The 15,354-nt window shown below is 37.5% G+C and overlaps 3 protein-coding genes across 5 annotated transcripts; 1 reads left to right on the top strand and 2 right to left on the bottom strand.

The window, feature by feature from the left end:
* On the bottom strand, positions 1–6,319 carry porcn (porcupine O-acyltransferase). Of its 3 annotated transcripts, XM_056252402.1 has the most exons (16): positions 6,211–6,319; positions 5,867–5,929; positions 5,379–5,521; positions 4,744–4,936; positions 3,295–3,338; positions 2,993–3,174; positions 2,729–2,859; positions 2,538–2,555; positions 2,340–2,354; positions 2,115–2,240; positions 1,239–1,339; positions 953–1,029; positions 791–854; positions 529–614; positions 232–342; positions 1–139 (listed from the first exon to the last, which is right to left on the bottom strand). In XM_056252402.1, the coding sequence occupies exons 3-16, from the start codon at positions 5,512–5,514 to the stop codon at positions 38–40; spliced, it is 1,386 nt and encodes a 461-aa protein (XP_056108377.1). In that variant the 5' UTR covers positions 5,515–5,521; positions 5,867–5,929; positions 6,211–6,319; the 3' UTR covers positions 1–37. The 3 variants fall into 3 exon arrangements, with proteins under 3 accessions (XP_056108377.1, XP_056108375.1, XP_056108376.1); XM_056252400.1 differs by having other exon boundaries at positions 5,867–6,319; XM_056252401.1 differs by lacking the exon at positions 5,867–5,929 and having other exon boundaries at positions 6,211–6,318.
* A 374-nt stretch (positions 6,320–6,693) lies between these two features.
* Positions 6,694–11,123, top strand: cpt2 (carnitine palmitoyltransferase 2). Its single transcript, XM_056252399.1, has 5 exons — positions 6,694–7,154; positions 8,310–8,390; positions 8,494–8,600; positions 8,721–10,025; positions 10,483–11,123. The coding sequence occupies exons 1-5, from the start codon at positions 6,967–6,969 to the stop codon at positions 10,809–10,811; spliced, it is 2,010 nt and encodes a 669-aa protein (XP_056108374.1). The 5' UTR covers positions 6,694–6,966; the 3' UTR covers positions 10,812–11,123.
* A 1,331-nt stretch (positions 11,124–12,454) lies between these two features.
* Positions 12,455–13,962, bottom strand: magoh (mago homolog, exon junction complex subunit). The gene is made up of 5 exons (XM_056252255.1): positions 13,749–13,962; positions 13,350–13,408; positions 13,139–13,249; positions 12,957–13,039; positions 12,455–12,683 (listed from the first exon to the last, which is right to left on the bottom strand). Exons 1-5 carry the CDS (start codon positions 13,837–13,839, stop codon positions 12,584–12,586), a joined length of 444 nt encoding a protein of 147 aa, XP_056108230.1. The 5' UTR covers positions 13,840–13,962; the 3' UTR covers positions 12,455–12,583.
* Between the last annotated feature and the right edge of the window lie 1,392 nt (positions 13,963–15,354).

The raw sequence follows: 15,354 nt of genomic DNA, 5'->3' as shown, positions 1-15,354 counted from the left end.
TCTCCCAATCTCTCTTCGTCTATGTAGGTCTAAGTGTTTATAGAATAAGGCGATACAAGACCCAAAGGCCGAAAGTCAACCAGTGGCTTGTCCAGCTGAGCTGCATCCATTTCTGAATGGTGTGGCTGGCCATGCCATTCTGCGGACAAAAGAAACATATTTTAAACAAATATGAATAATAACCTGCACAGAAAGTAAGGACCATAGGATTTCAGGAGAAGTGGCTTGTACCTCATCAGAATCCATGTCATCTGTACTGGAGCCAAAAATAGAGCCCAGGTATGTAAAATGTAGCACTGCTAACATGCTAAATGTCCCATTAATTAAATATACCCACAATTCCTAGAGAAAAAAAATATGAAATATAAAAAAGTTAAATTTTTAAAGACATAAACTCCAACATAAGTTTTTACTTGAAAAAATGTTTATTATTTCAAATTATAACTATTTTTTGTGGCTTTTTACGTTTTCTTTTTTTTAAAGATATTCACACAAGTGCTTAAATAGCCATAATGACATATACAACACCTTTTTATGTCTGTGTTTGCAGTCAGATAGGCATCTCTTTGAGAGGACGCATGCATTTAAAATGATTGACAATCTTTTTCTAAGCACTGAAACACAGAATGAAGGCACAGTCCGTTAAATACACAACCAAAATCCAAGATGAAAAACAACCAATAGTGTGAAGAACACTTAGAACATTAGAAAATTTTAAATTAGAACAACTGAAAACCGTGACATGAGGAGCAATAATAAATGTCTTAACTATATCTAAACAGATACTCACCGTGTTCAATATATGTTATGAAGCCTAGTGTAAATAATACTGCCACAATGTGGAAACTTAGACCCTGTATGCACAGAAATACAGTATTGCATTTATTGTACTCTTAAGAAAGAATGCAATAAATTCAAATTAAAAATTAGAAATAGGCCAAAACGCACTCACATGTAGCAGAGCGCTCGCTGTGTATGTCAAGATAATGGCTGTGAAGCTCCCATATCTGAGAGCCTTCTTAAACACATCTAAAAAAAGAGGAGAAATGAGACTTACCCATATACTTGGAGGTATTAAAAATATAACATATACAAATGCTTGAAATAAAAGCTGGTCATTCTGTTCATTCAAGTCTTTTGGGAGATAAAATATTTAAATTAATTTCAGAGTGCAGTAGAACCAATACAAAAATGTTAGAGAAGCCATTAACAAATGGAACGAAAGAAAAAACACGTACAGGTGTTGAGCCAGCGGGACATGGGCAGGTTCCAGGAAGTGACCACTTCAACCATAGACCTGGGAAACTCAACATTAAGTGGCTTTGCTATTGTCATGTCCCTGAAAAGACAGAAATGGAATGACAAAAAGAGAAACTGAGAGAAAGAAAGAAAGGAAGAGCATGAAATATTGATCAATTAAAAGTAAATGGCAATTATAATCTTTAAGTGAAATGAATCATTGCAATGTCAGAAATAAACTTTATTATATTTATATTGAAGCTAGGGTAGGACACTTTTTGTTATACTGGTTATAACTCTCTTCACATCCTGATAGCAATGAAAAATAGAAGTGGTGTAAATATTAAAAAAACTGTATATCTTCTGTGGAAGTCTCAGGACCAAAAAATGTTTGGCCAATCATTGCATTCAGTCCAAATGGATAGGATTTATTTATAGGATACATAATAGGATATATTAATTAAAAATATCTTGTCATCATATATTACTAGCCTCTCTGAAATTGCCTACCCTAGCTTTAATGGAATAATAATTGTACTATTATTATTAGTAGTAGTAGTAATAATATTTTATTAACAATATTTGCCTTTATAATTGTTTTGTTTTTTAATAAAATAAAACAAAATAATTCATAAGAAATAATCAGACAGTAAGTACAGTTATCTTATGGCAACTGTAATGGCCATCAGTGTCTTGAGAGCCACTGAAACCATACTAAACATAACATCCGACCCATTTAGATTAAATTACTGTGCATATGAAAAAGAAATTTCTCATGGGGAATGTTTGTCACTTTCAGTGACATTTTTGCTATGTCCCCTGTTTTATTTCTGACACTCATTGGTATTATGTGAATCTGTATAATTTATACAAACCACTTAAGATTGTCCTTCTCTTCTGTGAACCCAGCACCTGCCAGTGTGGTTGTCGTCTCACCGAGGTAACTTACAAAGTAATTACTGAAATGGAAGGACAGGCTGTTCTCATAGGCCTGTAGCCACCTGATGAGGAGAATCACAAAGCTGATGGTTATCGCAACATCAGAGAGAAAACCACAGAGACTGTTGAGTTTTAACATTAAGGGTTTGTGCATTTCTTACCTTTTAATAGAGCCTCTGCATCGAAATATAAAATGAAATTCATTATTAAAACACAATCCAAAATGCCTAGTTGATAATTTTTAATTCATATTCAAGTAAATTTCGCTGATGTATGCATGTTTTATGCTTATATTGATTTGTCTTTATTCCCCATGATCAAATTGTATACATGTATTAATAATATAAATAGGACAATACCTCATCTTTCGCTTCTTGCTAAGGAAAAATATGAAAACAGATCAGTCAAACATTAAAAACCTTCACTGAGCCACATAGCAACACAAAAATTAACATTAACGTGATTAACGTTTGATATTAGAAGAATACTTTACACCTTATTGCTCTCTGAATAAACTATACAGTATTCCTCAACTCAAATTTATACTCACTTGCGGAGAAGCTTGTCTCCAAAGACTGGGATGAAATAGGGAAAGAGATAGGGAGCAATGCAGTTGGAAATGACCAGACAGATCTGGCTCTTTACACAGCTGAAGATTGACTTCATAAACCAGGAGGCACTCTGTGGAAAAGATCAGATAGATGCTCTAAACTAAAGTGCTGATGGAAAGCTCTTATTCTAATACATTGAAAATTCTAAAACATCTTTAATTCTAAATTGCATTAGAACGAAAGCTATCAAATTTGAGACTCACAAGTTTTCGACTCTCTACTGCATCCATGTAGCTGTTGAAACTGATCCAAGGCCCAAAGATGACGGTCCCCACAAAATAAATGTAGCCCATGAACTCCACTGGGGAGGGAACTTTCTCCACTATGCCTTTGTCCAAGTCAAAGGCAAGAGAAACTGCCTTCATGGCCACTACCATCTGGGAACCTGATGACCACAACAACAGTTTCATTTTAAATTTAGTCAAAATTCAGTACAGTAAATATCTACCATCCTGGTCTAATAGTCACTGTTGTCAGATAACAAAACAACAACAAAAATACTGACCTCTCATTTTATGCCAGGTTGTTGTATCCATCATATGCAACTCTCTGAAACAGAAAGAACTGAATCTTACCACTGTATCTCTAACTCTGGGGAATATATATATATATATTAGTTTTGGTCAGGATTATTGGCACCCGCATGGTAGATAACATGAAAAATGGCTGTAAAAAAATAATCTGCATTGTTTATCCTTTTGGTCTTTCATTCTAAAAAATCACAAAAATCTAACATAATCATTGAAGTAAAATAATTGAAACTGGGGGAAACACATCCATCACAATGAGTAAAACCAAAGAATATAGTTCTGATGTGCTGCAAAACAAAGATTGTTAAACTGGGAGACATGTGTCTGTATATTGTCTTAATGCATGAGGTGGAAAGTTTGAGTGGCCAAACACTCCCTAAGAGGATTACAGATGGAGAATTGCAGTGTTTAGGTGGGTCTTGGGGTCAGAAAGCTTAAAAAAAACCAAACAACCTCTACATCACCACATGTTGTTTGCAAGGGTTTCAAGAAAAATCCTCCATGCTCATCCAAAAACCCACTCCAGCATATAGTTGTCAGACTGGATTCTAAGGTCGGATGAAACATAAAAAAAGAGCTTTTTGACAGCAAACCCACCAGATGGGTTTGGTGCAAACAGGGATAAAAAAGTACCCCATCCACGATTAAATATACTGCTGTATCTTTAATGTTGTGGGCCTATTTTTTGTTGGAGGTCCTGGAATTCTTGTTCAGATACCATGGATTCTAGCAAATACCAACAGAAAAAATCTAAACCTGACTGACTCTGCTAGAAATCTTATAATGGGCCATGGTTGGATCTTCCATCAGGACAACGATACAAAACAAAAATGTGTCACTGAGCACAAAATGAAGCTTCTGCCATGACCATCCCAGTCCCCTGACCTGAACCCTATGGAAAATGAGTGGGGTGACCTGAAGAGAAGAAGCGCCAACATGGAGCTGGGAATCTGAAGGATCTGGAGAAATTCTGCATGGAGGAATTGTCTCTGATCTCTTGTCAAACTCTTGTCCAAACTCATAAGGCATTAGGAGAAAACTCAGAGCTGTTAAGTGTCGAGGTGTCCATGAGCAAGACACCTAACCCCAGCTGCTCCCGACGAGCTGGATGGCACCTTGCATGGCTGACACCGCCGTCGGTGTATGAATGAGTGAGTGAATGGGTGAATGTGAAGCAATATATAAAGCGCTTTGGTGGCTATTGGGTCTGTGACAGCGCTATATAAATGCAGTCCATTTACCATATATATATATATATATTTTTTTTTTAATTAATTAATTTTATTTTGTATTTAGTGTTCAAATCCTTCAGCCTAATTATTCATCTCCTCATCTTAACTATTTCCACTGTAATCAGTATTGACCACATTGTAAATACTATGTATAAAAATGACGAAACAGAAGAGTGTGAGAGGAGGACATACCCCAGAAGAAGGTAGATGAGGATAGTGATGGACAGGAAAGGTCCGCGGCTGCTTGAATGACGACACAGGAAGAGGATGAGGTAGCAGAGGAGGCTGAGAAGCACCACCCAAACCATGTGCAGCTCGAAGAACAGGTAGAGAGTGTAAAAACCGCCTGCCACCGTACTCAGGTGTTTCAAGACAGAGGGCAGACCTGAGAGAGAGGAAACAGCTTAAAAAAATTATTTTTAACATAATATCATTTAATTACATGTTTTTAAATATGACAATTCTGTCATTATTTATTTCCTGTCATGTATTTTGAAACATTCTTCTTTCCATGGAACACAAAAGAAGTTATTTATAGTAGAAGTGTTTTATCGCACAATGAAAGTGAATGGGATCGCAGCTGTCAAGCAAGATACAAAGCTACCACATGGCTTCAAAAGACTTGAGACATGGTACATTGTACATTACCTACTTTTATAGTGAATTATAGCATTTTTGGTGCTTAAAAACATCTGGCCACTATTCTTCTTTCTTAAATATACAAGTGGCAAGGAAGAGTGAAAGTTATACAGGTATGTTTGGATTGACATGAGGGACTATTCCTTTAAGATTACAATGCATGTTATGTGTTGTATCAACCCTCTTACCCAATCTCCACAGCAGCCTACATACTAGGCAGATGAGTAACAGCTGCCATACTTGTTCTAGACCCTGCTGGACAGTTGGAAGCAAGCAACCGAATCCCAGTTCCTGGAAGAACTCCTGTCTGCTTAGAGCTCCCATTGCTAGACTCTGAGAAAATAATAATAAAATTTGAGTTTGTACCATAAATAATAAGATCAATAATGCCAGGGTATTTGGTATGAGCAATGACAGATGCTTTAAGCTTCAAAGGTAAAGCTAAGATCAAGGCTGAATTGAGGTCAGAACATGGTGTTTGTAAAATGAATCTCAGGGTTAGGCTAATACTGAATCCAATGCACCTATATGATTGCAACAGCTTTTAGAAATATATATATATATAAATTCCATTATAGAAATCTATTCTCATCAGGATGGGGGAAAAACCTTCTTGTTGGTATTCTGCATATATGACACCCAAATGTTATGCCATGCTATATCTAAATAATCTTACCTCTGCAAGATGTTGAATACCCTTACACCGCAGTGCAACCAGACCGGACGTACCAGATGCAAGCTATTTGTAAAATCGACATCAGGTGTTATATCCTCTAAATGGGAATGATAATAGCTAAAAATGTACAATTCGGTACAGAGCGCGAGAACGGAGGAGGAGGATGAGCACTTCACCCACTATCAACTCAGACAGCGATGAACCGCAATAGGAATACGTCTGTGGGTCCCTAACATGTCAAGTTTTGTATACATTCTCTTATATTACATTACATTTAGAATAAAGATATATCTTTTTCGCCTGGGTTCTAATCTAAATATTGAGAATTGTGTTGCGCTTCTTACAGCACAATCGGTCCAGATGATGCTGGCAATGCCCCTGATGTGGTTGATGGCTGATTCCCATTGATGCTGTCCGTCGTTCATGATTACAGCGTCTCAAAGGGGCCCGACGACCAATCATCTTTCTGCCCATCTGTGGCTGAACCAATCAGAACGAAAAGGCGGGGCTTTGATAGCCTGAGTGCGTGTTAAAGTCATGTTGGCTATTCAACAAATATGGGGATATAATAAATAGGCTTTAGTATTGGTTTCAAATTTTCTATATTAAAATATACATTTAAACGTTATACATTATTTCTGGCGAAATATAGGCCTATTACGTTGTCTGTTGTTTTGTGACAGTTCCTATTATAAAAATGGCAATTTAATCATTAAATGCACAACTTATCAGCCTACATATATATATTTTTGTGTATAAATAGCCTGTTTACATTGGTACTTTTATTTTGAAAAGGGTAAAGTTGGTGAGGCGGAAGTAATTAATTAAATATTACAACCGGTTTTTTTTTGTGAAGCCGTTAGTGAAAATTATCTTAACAAGCCGGGTTTTTTATTAAAGTTTGATGAAATATTTTTCTAAATAGAAACGTTAAGCGAGAACAGGCAGCCAATTACTGTTGGCCGTACCGAAAGCGACAGTATCTGTCAGACACCTGACCCTGCATTCATTCAGCGGGTTGCCAGCTTGCAGAAGGTTTGGAATTGAAGTTGAGATTTAAGAAAAGCACGCAATTCTTAATTAATTAAATTACAAGTTGTATGATGGCAGGGCTTCTCTCTACGCAATATAATTCCGCACGGAGTAAATTACACCTGTTAAGAAACAACCCTGCCCTGTCAGTTCTAACGAGCACTCAACGTAAATACAGCAGTAAGGATGGAGCTGGGATTGAGTATTTACACAAAAGTGTCGTCCCGACCATGCACTACCAGAAGAGTTTACCAAGGTAAGAGAATTACATAAAATCACATAAATGACATATAACCTATGTCAGAGAATTCATTTCTGTGACGCTGTGCTTTGATATTGTGTCTTTGATGTTGAATCGGATTTAAGTTGGAAATACTATAAGTAAATCGTTTGTATATGACAGTTTTAAGTCATATTAGAGAATGTGGGTGAAAGTGCAAAGTCTACGCAAGGGGATGGGGACACGGTGTTACACGTAAATACGCCCCCTGTGGCCTCAATTTACGTTCCCGCAGCATTGGTCCGTGTTACATTGTAGAGGTAGAATTGCATTTGTTAATAATGAATTCAATTTAATTGAATGAAATGTCCTTGAAGGGAAATTGTCTTGAGCTTGTGATGCCGCATACACTACCGTTTAAACGTTTGTGGTCAGTAATATTTTTTTTTATTTTAAATATGTCTCTTATGCTCCAAGGCTACATCTATTTAACTAAATTATTTTTATAATTTAAATGTATTTTTTGTTTTAATTATTATTTTACTATATTTAAAAATGTAAATAATTCATGTGATGGAAAAGCTTAATTTACAGTAGCCATTACTTCCTTCAGAAATCATTCTAACATGCATTTCTTATTGTTACGGCCGCAACCGTGAAGTGAAGACATCACAAGTCAACACAACTCGTTCTATATGGGATTTATTACAAAAAGTGGTGTCGACAACACAATATAAAAAAAGTAAACCGGAGTAAGACACAACAATTCATTGTTGAAAACAGTTGAGCTGCTTAATATTTTTGTGGAAACGGGATACATGTTTTCAGGATTCTTTGAAGTTCCTAAGGTCAGAATATAAATATTTTGTACTGTGTAAAAGTCTTTACTTTGATCAGTTTAATGTAACCGCAATGAATAAAAGTAATCATTTCTTTTTAAAACAATCTTACAGACCCCAAACTTTTGAATGGTAGTGTACAATCAGAATTTAAATAAGAGTAGTAAATTATTATACCAAGTAAAAGATCTCACAATAAAATACCTTCAAAATTATCTGAAATGCAGTAAAACAATACAAAAGATTTAAGTAGTACATTACAAAATATTATACAATATTGTACAAAACCGACAAATAGATCAAACTTTCAATGAATTTGTTTTCCAAAATAAATTGTACATGATATTTACAGGTTACCAGTCCCAAAATTGGAGGATACTATACAGAGATATTTGGCAGCTCAAAGGCCCCTGCTGAATGATGAACAGTACAGGTAATTTGCCAAGAGTAGCTATATCAACTCATTCATTTCATATCTGAATTCATTTGAATTTTGATATTTTTCTGCCTATTTCTGTTCCCTTGAAATCCAACAGTAATACAGAGAAAGTAGCTCACGATTTCCAGAGCGGTGCAGGCAAGCAGTTGCATGAGGAACTTGTGGCCTTAGACAAGAACAACAAGCACACCAGCTATATATCAGGTGGGATATATCTCTCTTTATATATATCTATATATATATATCACATAATAACAATTGAATTTTGTTTTAATTTTAACCTCAATACAATGAATCAATGAATTTCTCCTTTGTACCTTGCAGCTCCATGGTTTGACATGTACTTGTCTGCTCGGGAGTCTGTTGTGCTCAACTTTAACCCCTTCATGTCCTTTAACCCTGACCCCAAACCCGAGTACAACGACCAGCTTGTGCGGGCCACCAACATGGTGTGCTCAGCCGTCCGATTCATGAAGACCCTTCGTGCTGGTTTGCTGGAGCCGGAGGTGTTTCACCTTAACCCCGCCAAAAGTGACACAGATAGTTTCAAGAGGCTGATCCGATGGGTTCCCCCCTCTATCTCATGGTTTGGAGCCTACATGGTGAACGCCTATCCTTTGGATATGTCCCAGTACTTCCGTCTCTTCAACTCCACACGTATACCCAAGTACAAGCGCGATGAGCTCCTCACAGACGACAAGGGCCGCCACTTGCTCGTAATAAGACGAGGCAACCTGTATGTGTTTGATGCGCTGGATCGGGACGGCAACCTGATAAAGCCTGCTGAGGTTCATGCTCACCTGAAATACATCTTGACAGACCCCACAGAAGCTCCTTCATTCCCATTGGGTGTTCTAACCAGTGAGAATAGAGACACCTGGGCAGGCTTAAGACAAACACTGCTGGATGCTGGAAATGGCGAAGCTCTGCAGTTAGTAGACACCGCTTTGTTTTGCCTCTGCCTGGATGAGGAGGTGATGAGGGACCATATTCACATCTCTCACAACATGCTTCATGGAGACGGCTGCAACCGCTGGTATGACAAGTCCTTCAGTATCATTTTGGCTAAGGACGGACAGGCGGCCATCAATTTTGAGCACTCTTGGGGTGATGGCGTGGCCGTTCTCCGCTTCCAGAATGAAGTCTTCAAGGACACCACGGAAAAGCCACTGGTTGGCCCTGGCTCCCAACCCGCATCCGTGGACTCTGCCTCTGCAGTTCGCCGAATAGGGTTCAAACTTGATGAAGAGTTAAAAGCTGGAATCACAAAAGCCAAAGAGAACTTCCACGCCGCCGTGTCAAAGCTCACCATCGACGCCATGGAGTTCAAGAAAGGTGGAAAGGAGCAACTTAAGAAGAAGAAGCTGAGCCCGGATGCCATCTCCCAGCTTGCTTTCCAGATGGGCTTCCTACGCCAGCATGGCCAGACTGTCGCCACATACGAGTCCTGTAGCACCGCTGCCTTTAAACACGGCCGCACAGAAACCATCCGTCCCGCTAGCATCCACACGAAGCGCTGTGCCAAGGCCTTCGTCCAGCAGCCCGGACAGCACACAGTGGAGCAGTTACAGGGGCTGTTGAGTGAATGCTCCAAATACCATGGGCAACTCACTAAAGAGGCGGCCATGGGTGAGGGCAGCAATTCAACAACCTTTCAGTCATATTCACGTGGTGTCTTCTTGTGATTTTTTTTTAGGAGACAAAAACTGATTTATTTGTTAGCAAGACATGGTTATTTTAACCAGTATTGAGCATGTTAAAGGGATGAAAATGAAATGTTCTGTCATCATTTACTCGCTATCTTGTCATTGCAAACCTGTCTGACTCTTTCTGTCTTCTCTGGAACACAAAAGAAGATTTTTTTTTTGTCCATATAATGAAAGTTATTGTGATTCAAAACAACATTAGACCCCATTGATTTCCATTGTATGGACAATTTTTATTTTTTATTTTTATTCCACAGTCACACAGGTTTGGAACAACATGATGGTGAGTAAAAGGGATGAAGCATCAAAATTAGATCTTCAGGTCACTCTCAGCTTATTTCATCATTGTCATTGTTTCTTCTTTGTGTATTTTCATCTAGGTCAAGGGTTTGATCGCCATCTTTTCGCCATGCGCTACCTAGCTAATTTGAAAGGAATGGCACTGCCCAGTCTGTATCAGGACCCTGCATATGCCGCCATAAACCACAACATCCTGTCCACCAGTACTCTCACCAGCCCAGCGGTCAGTCTGGGCGGGTTTGCTCCTGTGGTGCCTGATGGTTTTGGAGTGGGCTATGGTGTCCATGATGAATGGATCGGATGCAATGTGTCCAGCTACCCTGCCAGAAATGTTCATGAGTTCCTTAAGTGCGTTCACAAGTCCTTGGAAGACATTTTTACAGTCCTTGATGGAAAATCCATTCATTGAAAGTGCACTTAATATTTTGAAGTTTATTAAAGCACTTAACGTATGGGCTAGTCTGAATGTAGTGCATTTATGTTTTACTTTTATTAGATAAGGTCTCAATGTTATTAGGTCTGTAGGTTTAAGGTAGAACTAATAAGCTTTGCACAAACGTGATTGCTTGATTTTAAACTCATACTAGAGTGATTGATCCAGAGAACTGATTATTGGTTGTGGGGTGTAGGCAATTTTATCCTAAAAACTATTCTTTTTAAAAATGTTGCTGTGTATTTCCCCCATGTTCAATTGTCAGTTTATTAAATGGCAATCATCTGACTATTTATCATCTTTAATTTTTTGGACTGCAGAATTCTGACTTGTTTAAAAAACATTTGCATTTTTTCACCAAATGCAGAATCACTGTAGTATACAAATAACTAAAAGATGACAGGTGTGCCTTATAAGAATGTAAGAACATGGAAAATGATGAATACTGTGATTGTAAATATTGTAATAAAGCTTAATAAAAATAGCATGCAGAATGAAATAGTTTCGCCATTACATACACTAACATTCAAAGGTTCGGGGTCAGTAAAATGTTTTGAAAATAAATATTTTTACTCCGCAAGGATGCATTAAATTAATCAAAAGTGACAGACTTGTAGATTGTTAAAAAAAAAAATTCTACTTCAAATAAATGCTATTCTTTTGAACTTTCTATACCTCAAAGAATTGTGAAAAAGTTTCAGCTTCCAGAAAAATATGCAGCACAACTGTTTTCAACATTAACTTGATCATAAGGACTGCTTCCTGAGCATCAAATCAGTATATTAGAATGATCATGTGACACTGAAGACTGGAGTAATGAAAATTCAGATTTGCCATCTTACATTTTAAAATATATGCAATTATTGCTGTTTTTACTGTATTTAATCAAATAAATGCAGCCTTGCCCTAGCCTGGTTAAAACCAGACCATTCTCAATTGTAACTGAGTTATGGTCTGGCAAAGCGTCATAGACAAATCATTTCCAGAGGGGCGTCACCAACGGACGTCGCAGATAGACCTAAAACCAATCAGGGGTGCGTTTCCCGAAAGCATCGTTAGCCAACTATGGTCGCAAGTTCCGTCGTTACCAATAGAGTTCAATGGGATTTGCGACCATGCTTGCGACCATAGTTGGCTAACGATGCTTTCGGGAAACGCACCCCAGAGCGATGAAGGAGATGACATATGCAGAGCGGTTGTGTTGTTCTTTGCTCGGTTTTTAACAAAAAGGAAACGTTCAAATAGCTTAAAACAGAAGCGATAGCTGATTCGAACGAGTGATGTTCGACGGCGGCATCCATCTTTGTAATGTAGGCTACAAAATCTGCTTCATAATCCCAGCGCTGTCGTCATCGTGTAAAGCGCGCCCCAACGTTTCTGATTGGTGCCTCGATTTCGGCGGATTGGAAATGGGTTTGAATGAGCTCTTTGCCAGACTAACTTTCAGAGCAAATCTAAATTTGATGGAAGTTGTCTGGGTTTTCCCAGGCTAACCTTGGCCAGCATAAAGAACCAGAAGTGTACATATTTGTTCTTCTATTTTGAAGCTCTTACACTGACGACATACCATTAAGGTGTAGAAAAGATCTTTTCAACATTTAAGAAATATGAAGCACATCAACAGTTGAACAAGTTTTTATTTAAAAAAAAAACAGCAAAACAAAGCAATATACAAATGTTGAAAATAGCTCAAAGTCAAACAATAAACTAAAACATTACTTTCATCCAGAATAAAAGCAACTAGGCAGTTAGATGGGCTTGATTTTGAAGTGGAGGCCGATGAGACTGAATACGAGGCATTTGAGGTCCTGGACCAGGTAGTAGAAGACTCTGAGTCCCTCCGGATCCCTGAAGAGCCAGATTGCAAATGTTACTCTCTTGTAATACACATTACAAACAGTAAAACCACAGAGTGGGGCGCATTGCTTGAGAATATAAAAGTGAAAGCAATAGAATGTATGACAATACTAAATAAATGAAGCAGAATAGATCTAACAGTACATTACAATAAATCATTTGTGTTACTGCAATGCCATGTTTCAAGATTTAAGACAGTAGTGCAGAAGAGATCAAGAGGAGATTGTTTATGAACTAAAGAGTCCATCCATGAAATAGACTTACTTGGACTGGTTGACATCAATTAAAGATCCAATTTTGGAGGTTGTGAACGAAATGTGTTCATCACCGATGACAATCTCCAGTTCCTATGAAGCACAAAGAAGAGCAATTAGGATGCTGAGCATTACACCTCACATGGTGACCAGAACAAGAGTAAAGAAATTGCAAAATATGTTCCTACAAACCTGTCGGCCGACTCTGTCTGGAGGGGGCCACAAGGCATCATCTTCTTTTGTGATCTCACTGTCGTCAATGATTCTCTTCAACTCTTCCATCACGCTTTTATGTACATAAGCCTGAAAGAGGGAAAATCTTGTAAGTTACACAACCTACTTTTCAAAATGCTTCAAATTACAAAATATTGTATGTGTTACGTCATCATGTAGCTGACTTTACCTCTTTTCGGATCATGACATCGTTCTTGTAGTTACTGTTGTTTGCATATCTCAGCTTTCCTGAATGAAAACAAAACGATCTATTCATATTACATGAAAGCTACTTATGAGAATATTTAAGTCACTTTGAAATATTCTATCATAAAAACAACAATTTCTCACCAGAAACATTTATAAAGTTAAACTAATTAAACTCAATATATCAGACTGGCAGTTAAGCACTTAAAATGTTGTTTAACATGTTAATTCGTTTATCTACAGAAACAAACCCACTAATTTGTCATGACTAAACAAATTAACAAGTAACAAAAAAATGTTTTCGGCCTGGTATGAAAGCAAGCACAGATTTCAATAGAAAGGCTGTTAGCATTTAGCAAGCTAAAGTTGGCGCCTCGCTTACCGTCCGGTCTGAATTCAAATTCCAAAAATTCGTGGCCGAATTTACCTTTATGGCCCACATAGTACCTCAAATAAAAGTCACTCGTGGACATAGCTGCACAGTAAAGATATATATATATATCTCTCTCTAAATTACCGCACGAACACACTTCCTTCAATGAAACGCTTTAGCTTCAACGACCAATAAGAAATCGCATGCGTACTGCAGGTCGCGGTATGACGTCGCGTACCGGTCGCATAATGATGATGCTGCAACTCGGCTTTTTTTTTTTTTTTGCAACTGGGCCTAATGCAGTTGACTAAAAGCACAACATGACCCCCATGAACCTGTTAGTGTTGCTGTATTCTTTCATGGTGTTTTTGTTCTAATCTGAACCATTGTGTACTTCTGTCCAGCTTGCAATAAAGTTCTTAAAAGAGAGGGATTTACAGACTTGTTTTCTCTCATGCAAGAAAATGTTACTACAGCACTCAGGTGGCCATGTGTTGAATTGAGGCAATGAACGTGGGTACAAAAACTTTTTTATTCAGCTTTGCTATCAACCACTTTGTTATGCAACTTTGTGTGATTGTTTACACATTTACATGATGATACAGTTGTCATGGATTTATTAAACCACAGAGACATTAAAAAGGAAAAAAAGCCCATATCCAGCTTCAAGAGTAACATTTTAAGATAAAGTGTTATTAATACTCATTGCAATAGACATTGCAATGTCACAGAAATGCTGTTTTAAAGCCTTGCAACTGTAGTTCTATTTGGTCCAACAACAAAAGCATGCAGTCTTTTCCAGTTTTAGTATGGTTTGGCTTTCTTTGTATTTTGCACCCTTTTTGCAAGCACCAACACTCAAAGGCATCAATAATGAACATAGGCTAATGATACATCATGCAGAACACCACTTTTTTTAAATCCCTTTCAACACCACTCCTCTTCACACAAGACAATGTTCCAGGCTATGATTTCTTTCTAATGTCAACATAAATAGGTCACATATTCTGGTAAAATCAGTATTTGCTATAATCAGAGACAGTAGTGTGGGAACCAACTAATTGATTGCACATTAAACAATGACAATAGTTTAAATATTTGGAATCCCACAAATTTCAGTAAAAACAATGCTGTATTTGCATCAATTTCAGTCAAGTAGGATTACACACTGGGTGTGCAAGTTGGTAAGATGACAATGAGATGAAATCATGATTTCATTCAGGGATGAATTGTGTGGTTGAGTGAAAATAATTGTTTGTGAGGTGTACTGCATTTTTGAAAGCTGGTGTTTAAATCTGTGCTAATATATCAAAACCCTGACAAGAGGTATTAATATCTCTGTTCAACAGCCTGGATGTTTGAGCAACCAAGTGTTGTTTAGAAAAGTAATATTTACAATATTTAGCCAATGTAAAAAAAGGAACAGCCTGTAATTTCACACGCAAAAATGCTATGATGGCACAAAATTTGTTGCAGAGGTTTCAAACTGGTCCTTTTGAAACATCTGGTAAGACATCTCAAATTAATTTATGACCATGCTGATTGAATCAAACATATAATACCTTAATGAGACCAAGGCCCAGACGTCAACAAAAGATTTGTAATAACTTGTGCA

Source organism: Rhinichthys klamathensis, unplaced genomic scaffold, assembly GCF_029890125.1.
Source record: "Rhinichthys klamathensis goyatoka isolate OS25496 unplaced genomic scaffold, OSU_Roscu_1.1 h1tg000094l_1, whole genome shotgun sequence".
NCBI classification, from domain to species: domain Eukaryota; kingdom Metazoa; phylum Chordata; class Actinopteri; order Cypriniformes; family Leuciscidae; genus Rhinichthys; species Rhinichthys klamathensis.
Note: the sequence above shows the minus strand (reverse complement) of the source record. Positions and strands in the feature narration are given on the sequence as shown.